The sequence below is a fragment of the Ictidomys tridecemlineatus genome, chromosome 1 (genome assembly GCF_052094955.1).
Source record: "Ictidomys tridecemlineatus isolate mIctTri1 chromosome 1, mIctTri1.hap1, whole genome shotgun sequence".
NCBI lineage: Eukaryota > Metazoa > Chordata > Mammalia > Rodentia > Sciuridae > Ictidomys > Ictidomys tridecemlineatus.
The window spans coordinates 73,180,412-73,207,709 of NC_135477.1; the positions used below are offsets into that span (position 1 = coordinate 73,180,412).

The 27,298-nt window shown below is 41.9% G+C and overlaps 2 protein-coding genes across 2 annotated transcripts in view; both read right to left on the minus strand.

Moving 5' to 3' along the window:
* Window positions 1-290: 290 nt before the first annotated feature.
* On the minus strand, window positions 291-17,213 carry C1H10orf53 (chromosome 1 C10orf53 homolog). The gene is made up of 3 exons (XM_078020374.1): window positions 17,117-17,213; window positions 1,163-1,282; window positions 291-598 (listed from the first exon to the last, which is right to left on the minus strand). Exons 1-3 carry the CDS (start codon window positions 17,211-17,213, stop codon window positions 534-536), a joined length of 282 nt encoding a protein of 93 aa, XP_077876500.1. The 3' UTR covers window positions 291-533.
* Window positions 17,214-20,917: 3,704 nt separating this feature from the next.
* The window catches only part of Chat (choline O-acetyltransferase), a 51,381-nt gene continuing 45,000 nt past the window's right edge, over window positions 20,918-27,298 (minus strand). The window contains 3 exon segments of the mRNA XM_005339063.4: window positions 20,918-24,487; window positions 24,489-24,731; window positions 26,769-26,906. Of these exon segments, the coding sequence (XP_005339120.2) occupies window positions 24,434-24,487; window positions 24,489-24,731; window positions 26,769-26,906 (435 nt within the window). The 3' untranslated portion in view covers window positions 20,918-24,433.

Sequence of the window (27,298 nt, forward strand, 5' to 3'; positions counted from 1 at the left end):
ACATTTATTTCAGTTAATTTTATATTAGCAATTTAAAATATTTATTCCAGTGGGAACAGGAAATTAATCTATAGAAATAACCAGGTTTCCAAATACTGTACTGACATTGACTTTTGGTTCAGACTTCCAAAGGCCTAAATTCCTGCCCCTACCCCCAACCCCAACCTTTTCCCTCCCTTTAATTTTATCTGTTCCTAGCTCTTCACTTACTATAGAATGGAAACTCAAGTGCTTCTGGCAATGATGCGTTATTAGTAAGGCATGGTGCTTTGTTATTAGATTGCATTTTATTATTTCCTTCAGCTCAGTATGTACCTGATATTGGAGGGCTATTCCTATGGGTCAAGATTGAGAGATGCTGCAAATGATGTGGTTTTATTATTTTTGTGGCCCTTGTGCTGCCATACAGGAAACCGGAGGCCAGCGTCGCCTTGTTCTGATTGGTAGAGCCCGATGTCCATGTTCCGGAAGGCCACTTTGCTGGCATCCCAGAATGGCCAGAGGCAGCTGACATTGTCTGTTCCACGAAGGGATCAGTCGGCATTTAGCACGGCTATTCTGGCCTCTTCACACAGTGGGTCTAGCTTACCATCACCTCCTTGGGAGAGAGAAATCATTTTCTTTTGGCCACCTTTACACTCAGTTTGATATTATATTAAATACAACTAGGGCTTCCACCAGGAGTGCATTTTCAAAGGCCACAGGCATTTAAAATGTTAACTAGGCTTTAACAGAGTTAGTGGATTGTAAAAACTCTTGCTTCTGAGCACAGGGATGCATGCATAGTGCCAGTCTTCCAAGCCAGAAGCCCTCCAGGGCAAAGAACTCCCTAGAAGGTTGCTGATAATGCCATATACTACAAGCATATGGACTTTAATTGTCTTAGCGAGTGTAGATAGAACAAACAAATGGAACAGATATTACTTTAAAAGCAAATGATAATAAAGCACACCTTATTAAAGAGCAGAAAAAGCTATTATCTTTAAATTCCATCATATATTTGAAAGCTCAGGGCTTCATTTTTTTTTTCTTTTCTGTTTTCAGTGTTCTGGAAACAAGCTCAGTCACAAGCATTTTACTGTGTGTGGTTGGAATGCTTTCCTTCATGTGCTACAGGTTGCAGGGCTCTTAGTTTGCATTAAAAATTCAGAAAAAAGCTTACCAAACTCCAAGTCCTTAATGTTGCAATGGAAGACGATTTCTTCATTCACCATGAGTTCTACCACATTCCAGTCTTCTATCTTCTCTAGGAAGACATCATGTCCATCTTTGGTCAACACAGCTGGAAAACAGAGTGAGATGGGGACATGGGGACAGACTCCAGACTTACCGAATATGTAGTTGTCCTCATGGATGACAACAGTTTGTTGGCCCGCTCATGGCTGTGAGTTAACCAGATGGTGGGCACATATATGGACTGACCTAATGTGTACTCACCCTGACTGGGAAGCACAGCTAGACATGAAAAACTCAGATCTTGGTTACAAATGACTCCAGACCCAGAGGATCTGCTGGGCAGTAGCCTTTCTCTAGGAAAGGGTTACTGACCTTTCCACAGGTTTAATCTCATAGAGATGATGCTCAGTGTCAAAGGGGATTTAGGATTAGGCAGCTTCTTTTCTTACTGAAGAAATATAATTGGTAAACTATTCGGATGGAAATTAACAGTACAAATCAAAAGCTTTGAGAAACAATTCTAGTCTTTGGCCTAGGAAATTGTACTTAAAATAAATCCTTTCCTTTTTCCTATAAAGGAAAAAACTAGAAAAACAGGGAGATTTTGGCAACAAGATGTTCTTTCTTTCCATATTACTATAATGGCAAAATTCCATGAAAAAGAGAATGGTTGGGTAAACGGTGATATGTTCATATGCTGAGATTTTATTTAGATGTTTGTGAACTTTTTTCCCCACCTTTTTTATTGGTGCACTATAGTTGTGCATAATGATAGGATGTGTTTGTTGTTGTATATTTGCACATGCACACAATACAACAATATGATTTGGCTACTATCACTTCCCAGCATTTCCCCCCTTCCTCCCTACCTCTCACCTCTTGGTCCCTTTCCTCTATTGACCTCTCTTTGATTTTTAGGAGATCCATCCCAACCTGTTTTCCGTTTTCCTCTCTAGCTTTTGCATATGAAGGAAAACATACAGCCCTCAACCTTCTAAGTTCCATTCATTTTCCAACAAATGCCATAATTTCATTTTTCTTACAGTTGAGTAAAACTCCATTGTGTATATATACCACATTTTCTTTTTCCATTCATTCTTTGTGAACTTTTTAAAATAGCAAGAGTAATACTTGTGATATAAACAAAAATCAGGCAATAAATATGTACAATTCCATATTAAAAATACATGCCCAATATCAATTAAAGTACATATTCAAGAAAGAAGAAAAATACCCATGGTTATCTCTCTGTGGTGAGCTTCGATGGAAAGAGAAATCAGATTGGGGACATATTTTTTTTAAAAAATCTTAGCATTTCAATCAGTCTTCAGAGGAGAAAAGCAGACATTTATGTCAGTTAATTGCATTTAATTACAGAGACAATTGCTGTTTCAAAATGTTGGCGTGTCCACTTCTTCATCTTTCAATCAGTTCAAGAACATCTAGCCCCAACTGTGAGCATTTTAATTGTGTGATTTTAATTTCACTTGTGGAAAAAAACTTCAGAAAGACTCAGTGAGAATCTCTATTAACAAGATAACACTGCTTGGGCCCCTGATGGCAACCCTAATTGACCTGCGTCAGCTAATGCCTCTCTCTGCAGAATGCCATGTCATTTTCTTTGGCATATTTATGTTATTGTATCCTGTTTAAGTGTCTTGTTCTTAAACATCTTTGAAGAAGGCACTCAGCTTGGACCAATGACTTGTTTAAATGAAGCAGTCCCGCTGGGGTGGAATGGTAGTTGATTATCTACCTTTGATTATCTAGGGAGACATGCTGGCAGTACAAAGCACAGGGTTTTTGGGGCTTAGAGTTCCTCAAGCAGCACCCCCTGAGGAGGGAGCATCAGTGGAAAGGTACAGTGAGGGCTCCATGTTTGTTGGCTTTGCACTGTACTGCGGAGGAATGGACTTCAATCTGACCGGAAGGCATCAGGAAACAGCTCCCTCTTTGGGGAGCAAGGTGCTGCTACTCTCCTAGTCACACCCAAGGCCAACTCTCCAAGGTTTGAGGGATTTTGGAGAAAATGTTGGCCAAGGAACTTGGAGGAGGAGTCTAGGGGGCATGAGCACCCTGCAACCTGCCCATATTCCCCTCCCTGAAGGGCCTAGCTGACACAGCCTCACTTTGCACCTGGGTTTGGAGTTTGTTTTATGGAGACAGTGTCACTCTTACATGACATAGTGTAGACCTGGAAAGAAACAGGATTTGATTCACCAGTTAACCCACCGTATGAGTTGGAGGGTGGTGCTGATTAATGCAGGTCCACCTTATCTGTGAGCAAATGAAGCTCCTTAGGAAGAACCCTCTTAGGAGAGCATCTCCTCTCACCTGCCTTCCAGGGGGATGCCAGGAAAGGCTCTCATGGTCTTTAAGAGCACGTGTCTCCCTCACTGACCACAATCCTTCCCTGCTCCTCCTCCAGGTGCCTGGTGTTAACACAGTCTCCCTGAGTAAACAAACAGAACGATGCTGGGCATCACCACTAGTTCTTGTGGATCAAGGGACCTAAGTCTGATTTGTATTGGAGTGATAACTGCAGCAGAGTCTACCTCATATATTCAGCCTCAGGACACTTGTCACCTTCCCATCAGTCCAGGATATGATGCACCCAGTTAGCTGCATGGCCAGGGCAGGCTTAAGGGATCAAAGAAGAAGAATCCCAAGAATTCCAGCAGCTCATCCAAATGCCACCGCTCTATGTGGAGGACCCATTTTTTTTTTCCTGAGCTGCTGTGTAGTTGTCTATTCAAAGAAAGGTCAGATAAACATACTTCCTGAAGCAAAGTCTGTGCAAAGGCAGTGGCTAAACTCCAGCATAAATCAACCAGAAGCTGTAAGGCCACCCGCAGAACACCCACCTCTTTGAAGTGGCACCACATTCTTCAAGAGGGATCTGGATAAAGTGAAGGGACTCAGGAAGAGCTCCATCCTCTTGCACCCTCAGTGGATGATTTAAATGCTGCCGAACAGGAGGGCAGGCATACAGACAGGTGTGGTTCTTTCCTCAACACAGATGCAATGCGAAAGGCCGTTAATGAGTGCAGCTAATGTGTAGCTAGGGATAAGAGAATGGCGCTTAAGGTGGCTTCGCTAAATAACTGGTTCTAATTTTAAGGGTCAGTTTCAATTCCTTCCAATTGTTTTGAATGAGTCATTTGGCAGATTTAAGTACAGCAGGCGGGGAGTAACCCTGGCCAGGACAATTACTTAAAACTCATTGTTAAACATCAGTATTGAGGCTAGAGTGGAGACATTTTTGCTGAGCTATTATAACTCATGGATAATAAAGAAAGAACAAACCTTTTCAGATTGTTTAAGGCAAGGTAAGTTCAGAAAAGATTGGGCATATTTCCAAAGCAGCAGGGCTTCAGGAAATGATAAAGGGTTATGAGTTTTTAAAAATAATACCAAGAATTCAGATGCAGATTTTACGGAGGAGGGCTTGCAAATAGATTTGCTTGCTGTGATGTTAGTGTTTGGCCTAAAGTGGTGGCGTGGAGGGGTTGGGAGATGGGAAGGGAGAGCATGTGCCCCCTGCTTTGCTGCTATTAACACCCTGGCTCTTGTCACCTGTGGTGACTTGTTGGCAGCCAGTATTAGATGAGTTATCATGCATAGATATACAGAGCTTACTTTATCAATCAACCACCTGCTGATACCACACAATCCTCAAATCTCCTTCAGCCATAAAAATGCTCCTCTGGATTTAAAAACTCTCCTTCCCCTCCATTCCTGGAGGAGGAGCAATCTGCGCCTGTGGTCTGAGTCTTTGCCTTAGCTCCACTGACTCCTTTACCTTCTGCAGAATGTCCCTAGAGGAAACCACCCACATTCAATGGCCCACCCAGTTCTCCCTCCCTCTTCTCTGACCATTCTCCTTTCTTAATTTTTAAAAGTACTCGTGTTGGGAAAATTTGTTTTTAATCTCTAAAATTTTGTTGGACTATAAAAGTAATGCAGACTTGTGATTAAAAAAATAAAAATTATAGAAATGGACAAAATTTTTTAATCATCCATAATTCTGCCCTAGTCCCCTCTTGGTCTAAAACAATAGAAGTGGGGTGGTGGTATTCATGGTATTCAGGAACGTGTTTTATGACCTTAACACCATGTCATGGGGACCAAGCCCTGTCAATACACATAGTCTTGCATTATTTTTCACTTCCACATTGTACTTCACATGCTGAATGTGCTCCGATTTATTTAGCCATTCCAATTTTGGGTTTTTTTTTTCCCTCCCAATTTTTACTATCTCCAAGAATGTTGCAGAAAACATTCATGGGCATACCTCCTTCTTTATGTGCAATTTTCCTTTAAAACAAGAAGTAGTTAGAAATGGAACAGCTGGATTCTACAGTATGGATTACATTTTAATAGACACTGCCAAGCTTACCTCCAAGGTCACTGTCCAATTTTCCTTCCCACTGAGAGAGTATGAAAGCACTCATTTTCTAAGTCCTTTTCTCAGCCATAAGTTCATCTATCTCTCGAGATAACTTCTGCTCAATAGTTTGGTGTTCACTGGCCATTCTCTTCTTGAAATTCCTGGGTCACCTGCCTCTGTCTGCATCCAGTGCCCATTCCTTCTATGACTTCTCTTAACACTCTGCCCCTCAGAGCGAGTCCTGTCAACCTCCTGCTGTCTGCTTGGCTCTGTCTTTCATTGTTTCATTCTCCTTCACCTCCTGAGATTCCAGCATTTGACCTCATGCAGGTTGATTTACTTAACTAATCTTCATTGCTCCTTATGATATGCCTGGCAGAGTTCTAGGCACTGGGCGCTAGAAGAGAGTGGAACAGAATAGAACCCCTGCTCCCTGAAGCACACATCCAAGTGCGAAAGAAGGATAATGAGGTAAATAGGTGAACTATATGTGGTTTCAGGTAGTTATGAAAAGAAATAAAGGAGGAGGGAAGAGACGAAAGAGAGAATGAGAAAGAAGAATGGAGATTTTAGGTGGGAATACCTAAAGAAGGCCCGCCCATGAAGGTGACTTTTGAAGAAGATCCCAAACCTGAGACGGTGAAAAGTGAAGACAGTGTTGGAAACAGCTTTCCATGTGGGGCAACTGCCAACACTTGGGTAGAAGTTTGCAAGGAGTATCCAGGGGTCCTTGGGAGGGTGGATGTGGCTGGAGCCACAGGGTAAGCAGTGGTGGGAGAGAGCAGGTCAGGAAGGCCATGAGGAGTCTGGCAGCCATTGCAAGTTCTTGGCTTCTACCCTGAGTGAGCTGGGAGCCACTGGATGTTCTTAGAGGCAAAGGTCATACTCTGACTCAGGATGAACAGTGTCACCTGGCTTTGGTACTGAGACTGCAAGGGGACAAGTGGGGTCACAGGAGCGCAGTCTGGAGGCCAGCGCAGTAATCCAGGCAGGAGATGATGGCAGCTGAACAAAAAGGTGGAGGAGGGAGGTAAAAAGGAGCAAGAGGGCTGGATTGTGGACATGCCTTGGGATAGAGCTGACCGGATGGACTGACGCACTTGGTGGGGAGTGTGAGGGAAGGGGGAGTGAACAATGACTTCGAGGTTTTTGGCCTGGGTAACTGAATGAGTGCAGCTGGCATGAACAAGACAGGGAAGCACCCAGGAGTTTCGGAGGTGAGTGTTAGGGGTCCAGTTTGGAAACCATGGACACACAGGGACTGAGCTGCCTTCTCAACATTCTGGCAATGAGAGCTCCTGATTAAAGATATAAATTGGGGAGTCATTAGCCTGTAGATGTCATTTAAAGTCAGGCACTCTTAATTCAAATTTCCTGCCCTCATTTTTCTTCTGAATTCCAGAACATAATTTCTAACTGAAGATTAATTTTCCCCCCTCTCTTCTTTGTTTCTTGCTGTGAAGGAAGTAGGAAGCAAACCCAGAGCCTCACACATCCTAGGCAACTGCTCTACCACTGAGCTTCATCCTCAGCCCTTAATATTTTTTTTTATAGTTCATTTTCCCCCACTTCTCTTGCCAGAAGCTTCGCCTTCAGAATTGGCTTCTTAGAGGACAGTCTGATCTCATTATACTTCAGTTCAAGAACCTTTGCTGGCTGTCCATTGGCATGGGCAAAACAGGCCGGATTCTCTTTCTGGACACTGTCTTCCACCCAACCCAACCACTTTCTGTTCCCCAAACATGATCCAAGCGGTCCCCTCCTCCCTTTCCCTAAGTTGACCTGCTCCCCCAGAATAATAAAAAATGACACTTGTTGAGCCCTTACTATGTACACACATTTCTTAGTAGAATCTCACTCCATGAGGTGGGGATTCACATTCTTCTTTACCAATAAGTAAACAGAGGCTCACAAAGGCTAAATGATTTTGGCTTTGCCCACAAAGCTACTGATTTGATGGGGACAAGTTCAAAACTAGATTGGTTGGACTTCAGAGCCTCTGTTCATACTGTCTCCCTGCCCAAGAGTATAGGAGATAAGCAGCCAGGGAGAGGTGACAGGTAACATTGACAGGATTTGTGGACGAACTAGAGGAGGGATTTTTCCCCTCAATACTAATAAGTTGTATATTATAACAAAATGTTCATTTATGCTTTCTGCTTTAATGATTTTGGCAAGTAAAAGATCTAATTGAATTTTTATGATTGTGCCAATTATGGAGGCCGTAAGGAACACAATTTAAAGGACCTGCAGACATCAGCAAAATGGCAGAGCAGATAGCCCAAAACTCTTTGCAGAAACATAAAAATAGACAAAAATAATCCCTCCTCCCACCACTGAAACTGTGAGAACCAACTTTGTCATAATTCTAGAAAATAGTCAAAGGTCTATAGCAATAAAATGAGCACTAATCAAGAAAAAGGCAACCTGAAAACAGTAAGCAAGCTTTGTGGCATTTTTACTTGTCCTTGACCACTTTCTCCCTGACTTGGTGTCATCTTGAAGACTCTAGCTCACGTTCCCAGTATGGACCCTCATCTTTAATTCCAGATAATGCAGAGCAGATCCTATTGGCAGATTCTTGTGTTGTATGTTCTAATCCATTTGGGGACTTCCTGAAGGACTGACACAAGGCATTTGTCTTTGCCTAACTTGGGATTCACACAGGGTAGAAAAGCCATGAGAAGGGTTTAAAAACATTGTGAGGCAAATGGAAAATCTACAGTTGCCTGGCAAAAGATTATAATTGGGACATACAATGTAGGTCATAAAGTCCAAGAGGAAAAGTCAGAGAGAGAGAAAGAATTTCTTTGAGAAATTAGGGCTTCCAAAAGCATTCATGTATCTGAACAATTTAGAAAACAGAGTGCATGCCCAGTGTGGGACGCATGTTCAGAAAAGACTGAAGATCCTAGCTTTCACCACTGATCTACAGGCTCAGTGAAAGCAGGGAGTAAAGTTGGAGGCAGAATTGTAGACAACCTGGATAAATGCTAAAAAGTGTCTCAACAGGGCACAGTGGTGCATGCCTGTAATCCTAGTGGCTTGGGAGGCTGAGGCAGGAGGATTGTGAGTTCAAAGCCAGCTTCAGCAATGGCAAGGTGCTTAGCAACTCAATGAGACCCTGTCTCTAAATAAAATACAAAATAGTGCCAAGGATGTGGCTCAGTGGTTGAGTACCTGGGAGTTCAAACCTTATACCAAAAAAAGAGAAGAGTTTCTCAACAGAGCAACCACACAAGAAATGAAAGGATTTTTGTTTCATTTTAAAGCTCCTGGCAATTCAAGGAAATCTTTGTCAAAACACTGACTAAATATAGGCCAAAAATTAAGAAGAGCAAACTCTGGGGGAAAGAGGAATTCTCATTTCCAGGAGGAATAAAATAAAATATTTGCTCTCTTGGGGTCATATGTGTTTGTATTGCTGAGGCTGATTCTGGGCCTGGTGAATGCTGAGCAAGCACTCTACCACAACATATTATAACTTTTGGATGTGTAATTTTCAACAAAAGCAATAGCAATAACAAAGCATACACAAAATAGGAAATAAAACAAAACAATTGTCAAAAACTGTCCCTGAGGAATAAGAAACATTGAACTTATTTTAAATAAATTATCATAGTATTCTCAAGAAACCAAAGAAAACTGTAAATAAAAACTAAAAGAAACAAGGAAAAATGAACAAAATAAGAATATTATGAGAAAAAAGTCAAAAAAAAAAAAGAAAGAAAAAGAAAAAAAAAAAGAAAGTCCTGGAGTTGAAAAGTACAATAACCAAAATGAAAAATTCTCTAGACAGTTTTGACAGCAGATTTGAGTAAGTAGAAGAAAGAATCAGAAAATCTGACGACAGGATAAGGGAGGGGCAAAAAGAAAAAAGAACAAAGAAAAATAAACAGAACCTTGGAAAACTGTGGGAAACCTTCATATTTGTATGTATGTTATGTAAATAACAGCATATTCATAATGGAAGTCTCAGAAGGAGAGGAGAGAGAAAGGAACAGAAAGGTTATTTGAATAAATAATGACTGAAAGTTTCCAAATTTAATGAAAATACATATCTGAGACTCTTGACCAACTCCCAGCAGGATAAACTCTAAGAGAGCCATATTAAGACATGACACAGTCAAACTGCCAAAAGACAAAAGCAAGCAGTGAGAGAGAGGAAACTAATCACGCACAAGATGTCCTTAATAAGATTAGTAGCCAATTGCACATCAGAAGTCAGGGAAGCGAGATGTTCACAGGAAGACACACTTAAAGTGCCAGAAGAAAAAAGTAAGCCTAGTGCATTGGTCAGAGTTCTCCAGGGGAATAGAATCAACCGGACACTAAACTCATCATAAGTTGAAAATATTTAAGTCACACAGGCACTTAATACACCCCACTGCCAAGTATTATAGCTTAGCAAAACAGTACACCATAGAGTGCCCTTGGTTTCCTGTCATGACCCTGTGGCTGACTGGGAACTGCCTCTTGTTGCTGCTGCTGCCTAGCATTGCAAAGGAGCATCATCACTAGCCCGGGAAAAAAAAAGAAAAGATCAAAGTTTAAAATTTGAAACACAGTTTCTACAGAATGCATGTTGCTCTTTCACACTATTATAAAGTCAAAAAGTTGTAAACCAAATCATTATAGATTGGAGATAATCATCTATGGAGAAGAGTTTTAAGGAATGGACTCAGAGACACAGGTATGGCTTCTATGTTGCTGTCTCAAGGAAAACTTTTTCTTCTTCAGGAAACCTCAATCATTTTTCTCTTAAGCCTCTAAACTGATTGGAAGAGGGCCATCCACATTATGAATGGTAATCTATGAAGTCTAATGATTATAAATAATAATCACATCTAAAAAGATACATTGCAACATGTAGACTATGGTTTGACCAAGCAATTGAGCACCGTAGCCCAAGTTGAAAATGAAGGATCACAACTGTCAGCCAGTATATCTGACAAAACTATCCTGCAAGAATGAATGAGAAGGGGAAAAGTCCTGGGGAATGATACTGGCCAAATTGTATCGTTATATTGTGTATTGTGTGCATGTAGGAACATGTAACAACAAATCCCATCAGTATGTACAATTATAATGCACCAATAAAAACGTGAGGGAAAAAGTGAATGAGAAACCAAGACATTATCCAATAAATAAAAGTTGATGGTGTTTGTCATCAGTAGACCTGTGCTACATGAAACGCTAAAGGAAGCCCTTCAGGATGAATGAAAGGACATCGGAAAGTAACATGAAGCCAAACGAAGAAACAAAGAGGACGGGTAAAGGCAGTGATATAGATTAACATAGAGGAGCAAGTGTCATTTCACTTTTTGTTCATAACATCTCCTTCTTTTTGCCATATGATTTTTTAAAAAAACCAAATCAATAACAGAGTAGTTATAAATCTATGTTAATGGGTACATAATGTACAAAGATTGGATCTGTAACATAACAACCTAAAGGAAGAGGGACATGGGACACCAGGCATGGTGACACATACTTGTATTACCAGCATTTTGGGAGGTTGGGGCAGGAGTGTGGCAAGTTTGGCCAACCTCAGCAACTTAGTAAGATCCTGTCTTAAAAAAAAATCTATATATGTAGGTTAGTGGTAAAGAGTCCCTAGGTTCCATTCTCCATTTCCAGGAATACACACACACATATACACACACTCACACACACACACACACACACACACACACACACACATGAGTGGGGGGGTGGGGGGTGACATTTGCATACTAATTAAAATTAAATTGGTATTATTTAAACAAAGTCTTTAAAAGTTTAGGATATTAATTGTAATCTCCAAATTAGTAACTAAAAACATGCCAGAAAGGATCAAAGAGGTACATTACAAAAATACAAAAATAATAATGGAGAAATTTAGAAACAAAATCATGTAAGACATACAGAAAACAGCTAATTGGCAAAAGTAAGTCCTTCCTTAGTAATAATTACTTTAAATGTAAGTAAATCAAACTCTTTAACTAAACTAATCAATTTACTGCTAATAAATGAAATTAGCAAAGTTAAAGGATACAAAATAACACATAAAAGCAGTTTTATTCTATACAGTGACAATGAAAAAATTAAAAAGGAAATTAAGAAAATAATTCCATTTAAGATACCATCCTAAAGATAAAACACCTAGAAACAGATTTAAGCAAGAACTGGGTTGTGGCTCAGAGGTAGAGTGCTCGCTTAGCATACATAAGACACTGGGTTTGATCCTCAGCACTGAAAAACCAGCTTCTACCTCAGAGCAAAGCCTGTCCGTGGAAGGGGGAGTGACCCTTGTCCTTGGAAAGACCCACAGAGCACTCCTAGGCACATTCCCACCCTGCTGAGTTGTTTATCTACAAATAACAGGAGAGATCTGCTGGGCCAGGTGTCCCTGACTCAGTCAGACTAGGTGGGGACCCATAGCAACCCTCTAGAAGCCACCAATCAGCATGAGACAGGGAAAATACCTGGCAGATGACCCTCCCAGTAGTTTATGGTGGTTGATAACATGTTGGGAAACCATGTAGTTCAGCAAGTACTCCACTCGTGGCTTAAACCATTCAGTTCAGAGGAAATCCCCTTTTTGTACTAGCCAATCACCCTTACCCAACTTGTTCCCGCCAGTGAATGTGCTAATCGTGTTTTAGAGTTGTTTTATGATTTTCCCGCAGTGTGTGATGATTTGCTAAGAGATGCTATGATGTATGTGAAGTCCCTGCCTTCTCCAAAGAATGTATAAAACTGCCGCAAACTCTGGGCTTGGGGCCTCTCAGTGTCACTAGTTGCTGTGTGCCCACGGAGGACTGAGCTAGCTGGCAATAAACACCTTTTTGCTGCTTACTTCGATCTTGGTCTCTGGTGGTCTTTTGGGGGTCCCGAATTTGAGCATAACAGCACCACATAAAAATAAAATAAAGATATTGTATCCACCTATAACTAAAAAATTTTTAAAAAAAGAAATAGATTTAAGCAAAAAGATGCATGTCTTGTACACTGAAAAATGACAATTGCTAAAGAAAATTAAAGAAGACCTAAATAGATGGAAATACATCCTGTGTTTAGGGAATTAAAAGACTTAGTATTGTTAAGATGATGATACTACCCAAAATACTGTACAGTTTCAATGAGACCCCCATCAAAATCCCCTGGCTTTTTTTTTTTTCAGAAGTGGAAAATTTAAAGAGAATTTTAAAGGATCTAGAATAGCCACAATGAAACTGGGACTCATTATTTCTTGATTTCAAAACTTACTACAAAGCTACAGTAATCAAAACAGTGTGGTACTAACACAAGGATAGACATATAAAACAGTGGAACAGAACTGAGAGCTGAGAAATAATTGACTGAGGTTAATGATTGGACAATTGATTTTTGAAATGGCTGCCAAGACCATATAAAGAGCAAATGGTGTTGGTAAAATTTGATACCCATGTGAATACCTCTTTAATGAAGTTGAATCATTATATTATACCATAATCAAAAATTAACTCAAAATGGATCAAAGATTTAAATTGGGAAATTTAAAAAAACTCTTAGAATAAGACAGGGGGAATCTGCTTGAATTTAGATTTGGCAATAGTATCATAAATACCAGAGCACATGTAACAGGAGAAAACTATAGATAAAGTGGACTTCATTAAAGCTAAAAATTTTGTGCATCAAAAGACATTATCAGGAAAGTGTGCAGTGGTGCACACCTGTATTCTCAGCAACTTGGGAGGCAGGAGAATGGCAAGTTCAAACCGGCCTCAGCAACTTTACAAGACCCTGTCACAAAATGAAAAATAAAAAGGGTTGGGGTTGTGGCTCAGGGGTTAAGCACCCCTGGGTTCAATCCCAGTACAAAAAAAAAAAAAAAAAAAAAGATCAGCCATATTTCAGCAGTCAACCATCTCTATGTCACTGAGCCCCAGCCCAAACTCCAAAGTTCAGGCAAACTTAATCTTATTGGCAGTATTCTGAGTGTATTGTCACACATTGCTGCCAGGAAAAATGAACACCACTTAATAATTCTACTGTGAAAAGAAAATTGGAAGCTTCACACTTGGAACTCTCCTGAACTTTGCCCTGTGTATCTCCTCCCTTAGCTGATTTTAGTCTGTATTCTTTCATTGTAATAAACTATGAGTAAAAATTTAAAAAATTTTTGTTTTGTAAATCATACGTTTGATAAGTATCCAGTATCCAAAATATATAAAGCACTCTTCCAATTCAATAACAATAGAAGAGCAACTCAATTTAAAAATGGGCAAAGGACCCACACAGACATTTCTACAAAGAAGACGCACAAATGACCCATAAACACAAGAAGGAGGCCCAATATCATTAGTTATCAGGGAAACAGAAGTCAAAACGATGAGAAACCAATTTATACCTACTAAGATTGGCAATAATACAAAACAAAACAAAGAAACAAAATAACAAGTATTGGTGGAGAATGTGGAGAAACTGGAATTCTCATGCATTGCTGATAGGAGTGTAAAATGATATAGCTGCTCTAGAAAGTTCTTCAAAGGGTTAAATGTAGAGTTACCATATGACTCAGCAGTTCTACTCCTTTGAACAAAGAAACTCAACCAGACTCTTTATAAGGTTCATAGCGTCTCTGTTGGCAATAACCAAAAGGTGGAAATGGCTCACGTGTCCATCAATGAATGAGAATGAGCAAATCTGGTATATACATAACATGGAATATCATTCAGTCATAAACACGAAATATAAATACATGCTACAACATAGATGCTAAGTTAAAATGACCAGACACAAAACAACACATATTATGTGATTTTACTTATATTAAATACTAGAATGGACACATGCATAGAGACAGAAAATATATTCGAGAATTTCAGAGGCTGGGAATGGGAGATAGAGAGTTATTGCTTACTGCATATTCTCCCTGGATCTTTGAAAAATTTTGAAAACAGCTAAGTGATGATGGTTCTATTACACTGTGAGTAGAATTTGTGTCACTGAGTTAAAACTTGAAATGCTTAAAATGTCAGATTTTTGTTATAAATATTTTACTCAATAAAAAATAGGAAAGAAAATAAATAGCTGAACCGACAGAAAACGTGCAGATGGGATGTGGAGGGTGAGCTTGCATACCTAGGACTGGGGCAAAGAGTTCTGCAGAAGTCAAGAGTCTGTGGACAAAAGGAGAAAGTGAAAAGGGGTAGAGATCTCTTGAATTCTTTTTCAGCAGTCTAAGATTCCTGCTATTTTCAGAGAAGCACTGTAGCTGCTCAGTCTTATCATTTAGTGGACTTAAGCTAGAGGTAGTTGCAAGGTGGCGGGGGGGGGGGCACCTTATCAGAGGGGCAGGAAGAGAAGTCAATTATATAGGTTGGGTCCTTAGCCAAGACTATAAAACATTTTAAGCATCGTCATGTAACAGTGCTGTGGACTGAATTGTATTCCCCCCGTAATTTGTATATTGAAGCCCCATCTTCTTTATGACTGTATTTGGAGAAAGGACCTTTAGGAGGTAACCAACTATAAATGAACCCTAATCTGATGGAATAAGAGTCTCTATAGAAAGAAACACCATTCTCCCCACCATGGGAGGGCAAGAGAGAGGGTGGCTGTCATCAAGCCAGAAAGGGAGCTTTCCCCAGAAACCAACCTAACTGGACCTTGATCAGGGAGTTCTAGCCTCCAGACTGAGGAAATAGACTTCTGTTGTTAAATCACCAGTATGTGGCATTTTGTTTTGGCAACCCAAGGAGACTAATGTGCACAGTATCTCTTTACAACAGAAATGTCTCAGCCAACTGTTTTCTCAGAGCAAGTAACTTTCTCTGTCAATTGAAATTCTACTTGTCTATCAAACTTGAACAAAAAGCATTTCTTCTAGGATTGTCTTCCCTGAAGGCCAGACCAAGACTCATTTTTTTTTTTTAATCTTCTGGACTCCTACAGCATTTTGCCTGGAAGATCCTTACTTTGGGTCAAGACTTAGTCCTGGATTCCCTTTCATTTGGAATGTTCTCTCTAAATCACGGATGCATCCCTTTCCATCTCCAGCTTGGGCTTTTTCTCTGAACTCCAGAACTGCAGATCTGACTGAGTACTTTCATCTAGGAAGCTGAAAGCACATAAAACTTAATATGTCCAAAATGTTCCTCCAAATGTCTTTGGTGTTTTTCAATTTTAGTGACTAACACCTCCATTCATCAACACCTTCTCAAGCTAGACACAAACTAGATGTAGTTGGCATCCTCTTTGCCCTTGCCGACCGAATCCACCCTCTCAGGCAGTAGCATTGCTTTTATTTTGACCCATTATCCCTTTTGTGGATGTCCTGGTCCAAGCTACTCTCATCTCGATCCTGGACCACCCTCAAATTGTCCTTTCTTCCACATTTGACCCCTCTAATTTGAGTTCTAAACAGTTCTCAGACCAACCTTGGTTTCGTCTCCCTGCCTAGAGTTTTTATGTGATCCTGGAGGATCTGGCCCCTGTCTATCTATCCAGATTCATTCCTGTATCACTTCAACAATTCCATCATTTTTCCATGCCTCCAGCTTTTGCAGGTATCAGTGCTTCTGCCTGGAATGCCTCCCCCTACCTCCTGGCAGTGGTGAGGATTGAACCCAGGGACTTATACATGATAGGTAAGCACTTCACCATAACCTATACCCTCAGGCCTCAGGATTGTTTGTCACTGTCTTTACCTGGTTAGTTTCTATACATTCTTTTTTGGGGGTTGGAATTGGGGATGGGAATTGAACCCAGGGGTGCTTTTCTACTGAGATACATCCCAAGACTCTTTTTACAATTTTTTTATTTTGAGACAGGGTCTCACTAAGTTGCATGGCCTCAAACTTCCCATCCTCTTGCCTCAGCCTCCTGAGTTGCTGGGACTACAGGCATGTACCAATCATGACCTGCTTCTACTCATTCTGTAAATCTCAACTCAAATGTAATTCCTCAAATGAACCCTTTCCTCCACCCTATCTCCTCCAATTGTGGACAGTCACTGGTCCCACTATGAGTAGGCTCCCTCCACTTTCTGTGCTTCAGCACACCTGTCATTTAATAGTCTACAATGAGAAGATCACTTTAAGGATATACAGCATGGTTCAACAGTGTGTCCTAGATACCTGGAAGAATGTCCCATACATATTAGATGTTCAGTAAGTGTTTGCTGCATAAATGATCAAGGAACAAAATCTCAGCACTCCCATTTTCCATCCATTTGACTTGGGAAAGTCACTTAATATTCCTGATTCATAAAGAGAGTTTATTTAATTTTTAAAGTTTTATATTACTATTATTATTATTATTATTATTATTATTATTATTATTATTATTATTATTATTATTTTAACAAGGTGGGCCTTAGGCTCGTGTTTGCGTCCACTCTTATGTCCAAACAATGAAAGCCAGAGGAAGCTGTTTAATCATCCTGGGTAGTGTGGGCTCTGGGAAGACTTCCTGGGGGAGGTGGCACTTGGTTAGGGTCTAAAGAAATCTAGGCAGAGAGCACGCACTACATGGATGCTCGGAGGCTGCGGCTCACAGAAAGCCAGGCGTTGGGTGGCCCACCTTGCAGGCCCTCCAGGCGGAAGGTGCGGTGTTCCACTGAGAGCCCGGCTGCGCTGTAGGGCCCGTAGCGCAAGATGACCACAGCGTTCCTCGGCATGGCGCTCGCTGCCGCCAAGGCTTCAGCCTGGGATACCAAACAACGCGCGTTGCTGGGTAACCGCTCTTCCGGCCCCCAGAGGACTGGGCGAGGCCTCGAGTGGGCGGGACTAAGGCGGGGCTGGGGATTCCACGCCCCCAAGGCTCCAGCCCAGGGGCAGGGAAACCAACGCAATTTCAACCTGCGGGGCAGGTGTTGAGGATAAGTAACAATAACCGACATTTACTGTGCAGATATAGGAAGTTTGTGTCAGGATACAGTGCTAATCACTTTACGGATTTGTCATGTATATATATATATATATATATATATATATAATTTTTAATATTATATAATATTATATATATAATATTTTCTTTGGTCCCAGGGGATTAAACTCTAGGGACATTCGGCCACTAAGCCACATGCCACATCCCCAGCCCTATTTTGTATTTTATTTAGAGACAGGGTCTCCCTGAGTTGCTTAAACCTCCACGTTGCTAAGGCTGGCTTTGAACTTGGGATCCTCCTGTCTCAGCCTCCCGAGCCACTGGAATTACAGGTGTGATTTCTCATAATTTAACCATGATATTATCCCTATGAAGTAAGTTGCATTTTGTATTTTTTATTTTCAAAAAACAAAAAAACAAAAAACAGGTCAAGCAACAAGCCAAGCAGGGGTTTGGTTTAGAAAATTTTTGCATTTCCTCTACTTTTTTTGTCTGCTTTTGGATTGATTCAATATGTTTTTTTAATCATTCAGTTTCTCCTCGTTTGAAAGTTGTTTCTTTTCTCTAGTTAAAGAACAGAATGGTGAGCCCACAGCTCAGGTTTGTCCCAACTCTTGTATCCAAGCGGTGGAAGTCTATTTGGTGAAGACAAAACTATAGGTTCGCAAACTTGTATTCATTTGCTGGGTTCTGCCGGTTGGAATGCAGACCTAAAAGACATCCATTACTTCTAGCTCTGGCCTCTAAAACCTTTTCTGTGTCAGTCAGACACAGAGGATGCTAGGAGGACCTGGAGGTCCCATGGATTGAGGGACCCAAACATGTCAGGTGACTGGGTCTCTGAATATCTGCACCTAATAAAGCCCGGCCAATCTGCATCAGTCTGTGACAGGAGCAAGAAGGAACATTTACTCTGCAACCACTGAGATTTTGAAGTTGTTTATTACAATGATTAGTGAAATCTAATAATTACACCCTTGAAATTACAACATATATCTTTAATTTCCAAAAATCAATGGTAGCTGTTATTTTTTATCCTCCTTTTGAACGGTGAAAAGATTTAAAAACCCTTTATCATTACTTTTTCTCCCAGCATAGGTTCTTGTTTCTGTGTTTTAGTTCTTTCTGTGGGTACAATCTGTTCTACTATGACACATATTTCTTTGAAGTTAGTTTATACATGTTTGGTAAATAGAGGGATGATGCCAGGAGAATTCTGAATTGGGGGGGTTATAAATAATTTCCCCCAGCACATTGTTTTCAACATCAAATGACAACTGAACTCACCAACAGAGTTGAGTACAGTAAATTGGGGAGGAATGTGGAACTGTAATGACATTGTTAATCTTCCTGCTGGCTCAGTATGGTCAGGTGTCCTGTCTTACAGGGATTCATATTATCTGGTTCTTTCTAAGTTTTATATACTTTTTATGAAGCAAAAATCATCATTTCATTTTAATGTTTTTATTTATTAGAAATTTAACTGTAGCATTCACTTTGCTAAAAATTTTAGAAGTATTATTATTGCTTTGTTGTTGTTGTTACTGTTCTGTTTTCATGTTTATCACTTGCTTTCTACGGTTTCACTGTAAGGTGCCTATGTATAAATTTCTTTTTCTTTATCCTACTTGGAATTTGTGGAGATTCTTGAGACTAAATGAATGCCCTTCATTAGTTTTTGGAAAAGTTTTAGATATTACTTTTTTTCTTCCCCATTGATACTGGTGATTGAACCCAGGAGTGCATTACCACTGACCCCATCCCGACCCTTTTTATTTTTTCTTTTGAGACAGTCTCACACTAAGTTGCTTAGGGCCTCACTAAGTTGCTGAGGCTGACCTTGAACTGTGATCCTCCTGCCTCAGCCTCCTGAGTCCATGGGATTACAGGTTTACACAACCATGACTGGTTGAGCCATTAGTTCTTCACAGGCTACTTCTGTTCCATTTTTACATTTCACGGACTCTAAATATGCTAGACCTTCTTACCATATTCTTTGTTTCTTCTCTTCTGTATTTTTTTCTCTTTTTACCCCTCTTTCCCTGCTTTTTTTTCTAGAATGTATATATGCTTGTACACTATCTATGTGCAATTGTTCATTTTTATAAACAATCCAGTTTACTAATTTTCTTTTCATCTGTGTCTTCACTTATGTGAAAGCCATCAACCTGGTTATTTATTTTCCAATTCTAGAATTTTAGTCTGTTCCTTTTCAAATCTTCTGTGTCACTTTGTATAATTTTTCCCTCCATATGTGTTTGGTGTGTCCATATGTGTTTGGTGGGTCCAGGAAAGTAGTTTTGAATTTGATTCTTCTGAGGTCCTTTGGGTCTTACTGACCCAGGCCATTTTTTTTTTTTTAATGCCAGGTTTTAAATCTGGGACGCTTATCCACTGAACCATATCCCCAGCCCTTTTTTATTTTGAGACAGGGTCTTGCTAAATTGCTGAGCCTGGCTTTGAACTGGTGATCCTCCTGCATCAGCTGGGATTACAGGTGTGTACCACTGTGCTGGGCCCAATTGGTTTTTTAAATTATAGTCTTAGAGGTCCTACTTTACACAGAAGGTGTGTTGATTCAAAGTCCTCATGTGGCACAAGTTTGTGGTTTTGATTTCTCATGGGTTGTGTTTCCTCCTCTTCTACAGCCCCGAGTACATGGCAGATTTCTTCATTGCTCCCTTGAGCCAATGGAAAGGGTTTTTCAGGGCTTTTTCACAAGGTTGGGATACCTCTAGGAGGTCTTGGTTTTGTGGAGGGAGTTCCTAGCTGCTTTTCCCAACTTCCGTGGGCTACGTGGCCTTTCAACTGGCAGCAAGGGTAGACCCCCACCAGCCCCACTGCGGTCTGGGTCTGTCTGACGCACCTTTAGCTTCTGCTTATTGTTGTGTTTTGAACATCCTTCAGTTGATTCTGGAATGTGAAGATTCCTTCCTTCCTTCTTTACCTCCCTACGTCTTTCCTCCCTCCTTTCTCCCTCCCTTCCTTCTTTTTTTCCTTCCTCATTTTCCTGGGGATTGAACCCACAGTGTTTTATCTCTGAGCTACATCCCCAGCCCTTTTCTTCTGGGGATTGAACTCAGGGGTATTCAGCCACTGAGCCACATCCCCAGCCCTATGTTGTATTTTATTTAGAGACAGGGTCTCACTGAGTTGCTTAGCACATCACTTTTGCTGAGGCTGGCTTTGAACTCAGTATCCTCCTGCTTCAGCCTCCCAAGCCACTGAGATTACAGGCATGTACCACTATGCTGGCCCCTTTTCTCTCTTGACCCCTATAGCTTTTATTTTTATTGTTTTTTTTTAAGAGATAAGTTCTCAATACAGTGCCAGGTTGGCCTCAAACTCCTGAGTTCCAGAGATACTCCTGCCTCAGCCTCCCAAGTATCTGTGACTACAAGTGTGTACCACTGTACCCAACTTCCCTATATCCTTTAGACATTTGCCACTATTGCTGGCAAAATACAGACAAAGGCCAAAGAATTATTGATCCAGTTCACAGAATTTACAGCATTATATTTTATAGCATTTGTCAGTAGATACAATGACCGGCGACATCTTTCTTGGCATTAAGTTTTATTGAATACAGAGTTAGGGTCTTTTAAATACATTGAATAGAATGCTTTCAATATACAGTTCTTTAATCATACATATATTTCTTTAAAGCACAAAACTATAAATTAAGATGGAAAGGCTATAAATACACATGTACATATTGCCATAAATCTATAACTATTTTATAAAAATAGAACTTAAATATTAACTTTATATATTTTGGCAACTTAGCAGTCTTGTAAGGTGGCCACATTTATTATGCATCATTGTTCCAAATGACTGTCTCATTTTCCATCTCTTTGGGGACACATGGAACAATCTCCTTTCCCAGAGTCCCCACAGAAATGCCCTTGGCCATGGCTCAGTGTTGCCTTTGCATAAAGACGTAGTGGACCCATCTGTTCTTGGAGGGGGAAGACCAGCTTCCAGCCCCTTCCTCAGACAGAAGAGGTGTTCCCTCCAGCCAAGTGTCTGTCACCCATGATTCTCAGACCCTCACAGTGAATGGTTTAATATCTGAATATACAGAGTGAGTTCCCTTTCCCTATATTCAGAGAATAGCAGCTATGAACTTGGTTCTGTCCGAGCAGTGTGAACAATGCCTGCTGGGGAAAGCCATTCTGAGGGTGGGCACTACTGCCCCCCTGCCACACAAGAGCTTTGCGCACATGGTCTCCATCCCTCAGAGCCTGGCAAGATGGGGAGACTATTGTTCTCATTTGACCATGGAGGGAATTAAGTCTTTGGGCATTTAAATCACTTGGCCACGTTCAGTGGAGCTGCCTGACCCTACAGTCAGAGAATTTTGTCTGCAGAAAAATCCACGGAGGGAAACTGGAAGAGAACTCAGATCTGGCACTGAGGTCACTGAGTGAGATCAGACAGGGGGCTAGTATTCAGAAGGTAGACTGCAGGTCCCCAGAAACCCCCAGAGTCTTTGGGCTGCGAGTTGCCAAGAGAAACTGGAAGGTAGGCCTCAGGGGAAGCCACATGGACCTACAGACCAGTGGCTTAAGTTTAAATGTTAGAAGCCAGTGGCCAAATCTCCCCCATCATTCAATAGGAGTTCTTCCTCCTGAAACCAGGGTCTCAAGGACTCCTCTCCTTTGGGTTGCTTGTGTTCTCAAATAGCTAAGCAAGATCAAATGCCTGCCCTGCCTTAGCCCACCTGTGGCAACCCAAAGCAAGGTGCAGACAGCTTTCACAGTGGCCCAGAGAAGGAACTCTTGCAGTACCCCTGGGTCAGAGTGGATGGAGCGCTTAGAATGACACAGAGCTCACCTGGACTGGGGAGGGGGCTTTTCTAGGAACTCCACAGGAGGGCACAACAACACAGTAGGGGGTGGGCTCTGCCTGTTCCCTGCACTTTAGATGTTTTACTTTCCCATTCCGCTTCCCCTGCCATTTAGACTTCCAACTAAAAAACTGATCTGATTTACAGAAGCTGAGAGTAGGATGATGATTCCTAGACATAGAGGAGGGTGGGAGAAGGAAAGAGCAGAGGCGGGTCACCAAGTACAGGGTTATGGTCAGACAGAGGGGTGAGTTCTGGTGTCCTGTTGCACAGGAGGATGGCTGGAGTCCATAGCACTGCGTAGGTTACTTCAACTCTAGAAGAGGGGATTTGGAATGTTTGTACTGCAAAGATGTGATGGATGCTGGAGGTGCTAGATCTGCTGATGACCCTATCTGACCATCACATATTGTACACGTGTACTGAAACATCACATTGCATTCCATAGTAAATACGATTATTACCTGTCACTTAAAGAATTTTAAGGTGCCTCTCACACCTCCTGTACAGTCACAGCCCTGCAGGACAATCTTAACCTCGCTTCCCTGTCTGGCTTTCTGTCAGCTGTCCCCTCAGTCCCAGAAGCCAGAGGAGAGACTTGTATTGGACTCCTTCAGAATCCCGAAGGTGAATCTTCCAAATAAAGAAGCCCAGTCACTTAAGGGTATCGTGCTTGAGCCGTGGAGGTAATTTCTGAAATTAATGTCAATCTGACTTTCTTTTTCTTCTCATCTACCCCCCTTCCTTCTCTACTTCCCTTTTTGGTACTGGGGGTTAAACCCAGGGATGTTTTACCACTCAGCTACATCCTGTCCTTTTTATTTTGAGACCGGGTCTCACTAAGTTGCCAAGGCTGGCCTCAAATTTGTGATCTTCTTGCCTTAGCCTCCCACGTAGCTGGGATTACAGGTATGCACTGCCATGCCTGGGCAGAATGATTTCCTTAAAAATTCCTCTCTTGAAAACAAACAAAAAAGAGTAAAGTGCAGTGGCACATGTCTGTAATCCCAGGAACTCTTTTGAGAGGCTGAGGCAGGAGGATTACGAGTTCAAGGCCAGCCTTGCAGGTTAGAGAAACCTTATTTCAAAATAAATACAAATTTTAAAAGACTGGGGATGAGCTCAGTAGTAGAGCAACCCCCCCTAGGTTCAATCCCCAGTACCACAAAAAATATGTTTTTAAATAAAAAGTTTTAAACAAAAGATAAATTATAACAATAGAAAAACCTAAAGCAACTCTCTTTGACCTCCACCTACTGGCACCAATCACACACTGGGCCTATTTAGTGTGAAACAAATAGGAAAAAAAAAACTGCAAAAGGCATGACCTTAGGAAGTGAACCTGTCCTCCACATATCCACTCTGCCTGCTCAGGGCCGCATGGTTTGCTCACTTTGAACTGACCCTGGTGCTGCCTGAGACGCTGAGAGTCACAAGTCACAGGGTCAATGCAAATTTTTTTTTCTTTCAGAATAGCTAGATAAGATTTTTGAATGCAACAGAAGGTTTCTCCCAGAGGGTGAAAGGAGAAATGTGTTTGGGACATAGGTCACTATATTTTATGAACTTGGGGTGTGTGTGTGTGTGTGTGTGTGTGTGTGTGTGTGTGTGTGTGTATGTAGAGGGTAGAGCAGGGTCTTGCAGGACTGTATGGCTCAATAGAGATGCTCTGAATGCCAAGATCTGATACTTTAAATCTGAAAACAAAGCCCCCTGTCCCTCCCCCAAAGAAAAGAGGTAATAATCCAGAGCTAGCCTCTGCCTTCATGCTTCATTTGGGTACACTGCATGTAATTGAGTGACTCACTCTTTCATTGGGCAGAAACATTACCTGGGCATGCTTACGTCCTGCTGGGGAGGGACACATGAGTATTAAGCTTCTGAGGTCTATGGAAGGAAGACCTTGATGGGGATCTCCTACCTCCAGGCCACCTCCAAGCCAGTCTGGTTTCCCTTCCCAGTGCACAGACCAGAGGGCACCTTGATGAATAGTGATGATTCCCATGCATAATGAGGGACCCTTTCTTGCTAACACTGCAGCCTTGTGTGATGCCTCTAGGTGACCTGTGGGTTGGGTCCTGAGGAGAGGGAAGCTACAGAAAGCTGGAGTGACGGATGGGAGCAGGGATTTGGCAGGGTCTGGCAGCCTCAGAAGGCTGGGCTCAAGGAGCTGAAACCGAGTGACAGGAGTCAAGGCTGGTGCCCCTGGCTGGGCCTCATGGCTTTTTCCTTTGTTGCCAATGACTTGCCGTCAGCTGGCTGCAGCGAACTGCAGAGGTCTCTCATGTCGGTAAGGCTTGCTCCCACAGCTTTTGCAAACTCTGTAGAAGAGGTTTCCTTGCAGTTGTGAAAACTGGAGATGCAGAAGAGGATGGTCTCAGGCTGGGGGTTATAGCAGGCACCATAGCCATTGGGGACCACAGGACCATAGCAGCAAAACATTTCCATGGTTGTGGGCACCTGAAGAAGAGATCAGGTCAGCAGCAGCTTGTTCTGAAATGCAACCTGTGAACCTGCTAGAATGTGGGGCGTTCCAATATCCCGGGGCCTCTGCTGGGTATTTGCTTCCCTATTTTCCACTCCTGGGGTTTGACTGAATTAACCAAATCAACTGATTGCTTCAGCATGGGTGGACACAGCCAGAGTCATAAAAACAAATGCATCTAACTGCATGATTTCAGAGGGAGAGGGACCCCAAGCCCACTCCCCAGTGTACAATCTGCTTTACTTGTGGAATTGGAAGCTCCCAGGGTGACCTAGTGCTGGGGCTTGGGCTGAGTCTCTTCTTCACCTGGGGGCCATTTGAGGCACAGTGGCAATCAGGGTAATTTACTAAATGGCACCCTGGTGGCACCCAACTGTTAGATGGCTTCCCACAGGGAGTAATTTATGAACTGGAGGAAATCTGGCCCATCTTCTCTGTTGATTTCCCCCAATCCTTAATTACTGTCAGTGTTGCCTGGCTGGTCTGATTCTCTCTCCACAGCCTGGCCATGCACAATTACCCAGGATCGGGCTTTTAAAAGGTTGCCATCAGCTGGAGTTTTAGTTTTGTGCCTGATATGTTTTAAAGTCAGAGTGCTAAGATTTTGTAATCTGGATCATAAACACAGTAAGTGTGTTTCAGAAGGCTTTCAAGTCATAAATGCTACTCTCCAGTGGGAAAAACAACCATCAAAAAACCCACACCCTAATTAATTAATTAAATTAGCTGTCCCTAGGTGTGGGACAGGGTTTGTTTTTAAACCTAACAGGTTTCTGGTGCTGTGTTCTGGTGCTGTGTTCTCTGGCCTTCTTTAGCGATACTGGCCATTTTAATGGGGCAGAACAAACCATTAGTCTTACTAATAGAGTCACCGCATTGTCAGATAAATTTGCCGTGCAATAGCCGAAGGCCATAAAGCCATTCCAAAGCACTTTTTGCCCATGGATGGTTTCCTGAAGAATTTATGTTGTTATGTTCTGTCCCCGTTTATTCATGTCGGCAAGCTCACTGCCGTAATGACAAAATCAAATTACTGAGTGGGCTTTTATCCTCAAACACAGCTTTATCAGCCCCTTTTATTGCCCATGTCCGGCCGTTCACAGATGAGGTGGAGTTTTAGTAAATTGACGAGTGTGGGGGTATTCCTCCCCTTGACTGCTGCCTCCCGCTAATGGATTTCATTCTGTCTCTGTGACAGTGGTCCTCCAACACAAGGGGCCTGTCTGTAGCACAGATTAGAAAATATTGGGCTGGCCACTCACCTTCTGCTCTTGGTGGCATGACCCTTTATGATAATGCCTGTGACTTGTGTGGAGGGTCCATTTAAGCCTGTTGGGCTTCAGAGTCTTTGGTCCCCATGGTGGGACACTACCTCTCAGGTAACAGGTTGAAGGAAGTGCTGCATAATGGTTAGAGTACTGGCATGGTGTGTTCCTAGCATGGTGTGTTCTTGGCTAAAATGGAGTCTGTGGTTGTTCCCATTTAGGAGATGGCAAACCAGTGCTCTGAACTTTTAGATTATTTTGCCAAAGGTGACACAATTTGTAAGAAGCAGAGCCAGGCAGAGGAAGGAGGGATGGAGAGAATGATGAATGGGTATGGGGTATGGGGTTGGGGGGTAGTTAGATAGGAGGAATCAGTTCTAATGTTCTATGGCACAGTAGGGTAGATGGTTGACAACAATTAATGAAATATTTCAAAATGGATAGTAAAGAAGATTTTCAATGTGCCCAACACAAAGAAATGATAAATGTCTGAGGTGATAGATATGTTAATTATCCTGATCTGACCATTACACATTGTATATAAGTACTGCAATATCACACTGTAGCCTGTGAATATGCATAACTATGTGTCAGTTAAAATTTTAAAAAATTTTTGAAAGAGGCAGAGGTAGAGTCAGAACTTGCCTGACTCCAGCCAGTGGGCTCTCAACTACTGAGCCTTCTAGAAAGCTCACTGCTTACACTCTGGGTTCTCTTGGGTCATGACTGTGCATACAGGGGCTGTACCTGGCTGGTGGAGAGGACAAATCGGTTGCTCATCAGATATGTCTCATCTGTAAACATCTCAGGTGGCTCCTTGTACAGATCCCGGGCCAGCTCCCGCAGTGCTAGCAGGTGGTTGTCGATGGCCATTCCTGTTATGGCCTGGGTGGTTGGGGACAAAGAACAAGAGATGGGACATGGGCTCCTCTGTGCATCCTTTTCCCTTACTCTCTACTCCACAACACTAATGGTGTCTCCAACAGTCATGGCTCCTGCTTACCTAGTGCTTGCTGCAGCCAAAGTATGTGAATGGCCACTTAGCATCACCACTTTACCTCTGGCCCTTGGGCCAGGTGCATTTCTGCAGGTATAGGATGAGTCCAGAGCAGGTTGGACTGTACCCTAAGGATGTCTGAGTTAAAGGTCAGCAAGCATCCACTCTACACCCACATCCACATGGTGCTCCAATGGAGGAGTGAGTTTAACCTGGCCAACCCAAGTAGCAACCTGCTCAGACCTGGGAGGGAGTTTGGGGAGAAGGTTGTGTGCTGGGT

Coding starts and splice junctions, on each gene's coding strand:
- C1H10orf53 (XM_078020374.1), bottom strand. CDS start 17,213: ATGCCGAGGAACGCTGTGGTCATCTTGCGCTACGGGCCCTACAGCGCA. Junction 1,283..17,116: donor CCGCCTGGAGGGCCTGCAAG/GTGGGCCACCCA, acceptor TCTGTTTTCCAG/CTGTGTTGACCAAAGATGGA. Junction 599..1,162: donor CATTAAGGACTTGGAGTTTG/GTAAGCTTTTTT, acceptor CTCTCTCCCAAG/GAGGTGATGGTAAGCTAGAC.